We start from the raw sequence: 2,965 nt of genomic DNA, 5'->3' as shown, positions 1-2,965 counted from the left end.
TATATATATATATACGTGCACGTCTGTTTTGTATCGCCACGTGTATAGTGAGCTCGATGGAGTCGATTTGACCATTCGGTATCAAACGATTGATTTCTCTAATTCTCTCTCTCTCTCTCTCTTTCTGCTCATTGATAAAAAAAGGATTATTCCCGACGAAGTAATCGTCGAACAAAGAGGTATACTGTGTCGTCTAACAGGCGAGTGTACAAGCGTTTTCCTATGTTGCATGTGTATCGATACACGTGAGTGTTCTTTTAGCACCGAGCTGAGTGACCTACTGACCCGGCGCACACGCTTAGGCACACGCAGACGTGTACGTAAAATTTCTCGGCGGCGGCAATACGTTTTTTCACTAAATTCAACGTATCTATGGGTTATTGAAACGTTGCTCGGTGGCGGCGGAATGCCACGGCGACGGTCCACGGACGTAGTAGTAGTCGAAAAATTACGATTACGTGCTCGATCGTCGTGACATTGCTCGCTTGGGACACACCACCTCTCTCTGTCTTTCTCTCCTCTCCAACATCTCGAATTGGCGCAATTGGCTCGGCGTGTGCATCCTCGCCGATCCTCTCGTGCTTTTCGCATTTTCTGCAGTACGTCGATCGAAATATCCGCAAAGTTCGTCCGCAATGTCGATTGTCGTTCAGAGTCGTGGTTTCCGGGCGATAGTCACATATTTCAAATATATATATATATATTTGAGTATCTACGAGATTCTCTCTTTAACGTATCCTACAGATCGATCGGGTAAGGTTTGTGTTCTTTGTGTTGGAAAAAAAAGAGGTAAAAAAAAAAAAAAAGAATGTTAGAATAGAGAAATCGATGACTCACCAGTCTTGTTTTCAAACGTGGAAGAAACACTTTGACAGGACGAACAGCAGAACAATCCTGCCAAGAATAACCATTTATATAGATCCGCCGATCTCCCCGGCATTTTCTGAAACAATCAAATTCGAATAAGATAGCATGCTGATATATTTGATCAACGCGTGACGAGTTGAGTGTATGTACATGTGTATGCATATAAGTAAATACATTGACACACAAGTGGATGAAGACATCCACTCTCCATTCACGTTCTTTTTCAATATCGGTCGTCTATGTTCTACTTTTCGACGTTACGATTACGCGAGATTACACAATCGATAACATCAATGTCGAAATAACGTACGTAGCTCTCGTACAAGTGGAAGCGAAAAAAGGTTAGAAACGAACTCCTTACCTTTATCACCAGATTGGAATACAAAAAACAAAATAATCTTCTAGTCATAGAACATTTTAACCGGCGACAAGGAATAGCGGTATTTCGACGTTGGAGGTAGTTCACTACGCTCTCGAGAAGTTTGCATCCAAGTTATTAATGAATTCCGTAAGAAGGAGACCGTAGTGGGCCAGAAAAGACGGTTGAAATTGTAAGGTACGCGCAGGCGCAGGCGCGCACGCGCGAACCTCGTCCGTGAATTCGGATTCAAAACCATCGAAGGATTCGTCGGTAATACTTTCACCCGAGACATGTGCAAATCACACTAACAACGCGCGAACGGTCATCGACCAATCCTCGTACCTCGTCGTTGCATCTATCTCGCTCTAATTTCTTCTATTTCCCGATCGTAATAATCTAACCTTGAAACACGAATATCCGTTTATTATCCGAGGAGCGTTTCTCGAATTTTAATTCAATATAATTTAACCAGGTCTAGCATAGTTTCTTACTAGGAATTAAATACATCGTTCAATGCGATATATATGAACCATTCAGCGTTAATGGTCCAGACACGGCATATGACATTGACGACTGGCGCAACTGCGAGGGATATGTACAGGATCTTATTGCAACTTACTTACTGTTAGACAGAAGGAACGAACGAACGATCGCGATCGATTGATACGCGTCAAAGATTTGAAAATAGGGATGTTTGCCAATGCATTGTAAATTTCGGAAAGCTTGCTGAAAGAAGCGGTTTCCATGGTATTTGCACGTGTGATCGTGGTGTATCGAAAGGAGAGGAAGGAGAGAAGAGAGAGAGAGACACGTGGTAACGGTAGACGATGCTTGAGGCGCCGAGCTTCTCTCTCTCTTTCTTTCTCTCTTTCTTTCATCCCTCTTTCTCTCTCTCTCTCCCTGTCTGTGTGGAATAAGATTCCCAAAGAAAGAACGTGGCCAGCATGGACGAACGAGCAAAGAATGCCGCCTTCTGCGATGCCGCCTTCAGATTCGGCGTGATTCGACCTTGAACCTCCGATCGAGCAACGTCCATCTTGAAATTTTCCAACAACGGTACAACAAGGTATCGTGCGTAAAGTTGAACAGGGTTGTGATTGTCTCGCCACAAACTTTTGCTTCCTCTACCGAGAACTTATATGTATATATATATATATATATATATATACACAATAAGTGTAAAAGATAAATGTAATATTTTCTTAGAAAAGGACGGCCCACCATTTACGTCCATTTACACGATTCTCCTTGCCGTATCGTCTCTCATGACGATATTTATTGTCCGTTTCGCGAGTCGAGCCTCCGTTTAAGTATAATTTATGGACGCGCGAATAGACTGGCTGGAAGCTTATAGAAGGAAAACAGAGATAGCAGAGAAAGTAGAGACGTTATGAGAAAATATTTCTGAATTGAATCATTCAATTTGTATTCGCTCCGAGAAGAAATGAATTAAATAAAAATGCTAAATAACAGTAATTTACAAATAAAATACTTTAGAAATATATTTTTTCCCAGTTTATCTCAACTTCAAATCATTTTCGTGCAAGCAGTTATATATTTGATTGCCTATAAAATATGCATAATCGCGAAACATCATGTTTATATCTAAATCTTATTATTACGGAGAATGAGTCGCAAATGTACCAGCATTTTACGTCTTATCGATATCTCGAAAAATGTATTTAAAAGCTCCATCATTTGAAATCGCCATACTACCTCTGACCCTAATTGCTCGTT

At 41.2% G+C, this 2,965-nt stretch overlaps 1 protein-coding gene across 1 annotated transcript in view; it reads right to left on the bottom strand.

The window, feature by feature from the left end:
- Positions 1 to 2,965, bottom strand: part of LOC102678889 — a 12,827-nt gene that overhangs the window by 4,143 nt on the left and 5,719 nt on the right. The window contains 1 exon segment of the mRNA XM_031508646.1: positions 838 to 943. Coding sequence (XP_031364506.1) covers positions 838 to 940 — 103 coding nt within the window. The 5' untranslated portion in view covers positions 941 to 943.

Source organism: Apis dorsata, unplaced genomic scaffold, assembly GCF_000469605.1.
Source record: "Apis dorsata unplaced genomic scaffold, Apis dorsata 1.3 scaffold_92, whole genome shotgun sequence".
NCBI classification, from domain to species: Eukaryota; Metazoa; Arthropoda; class Insecta; order Hymenoptera; family Apidae; genus Apis; species Apis dorsata.
Note: the sequence above shows the minus strand (reverse complement) of the source record. Positions and strands in the feature narration are given on the sequence as shown.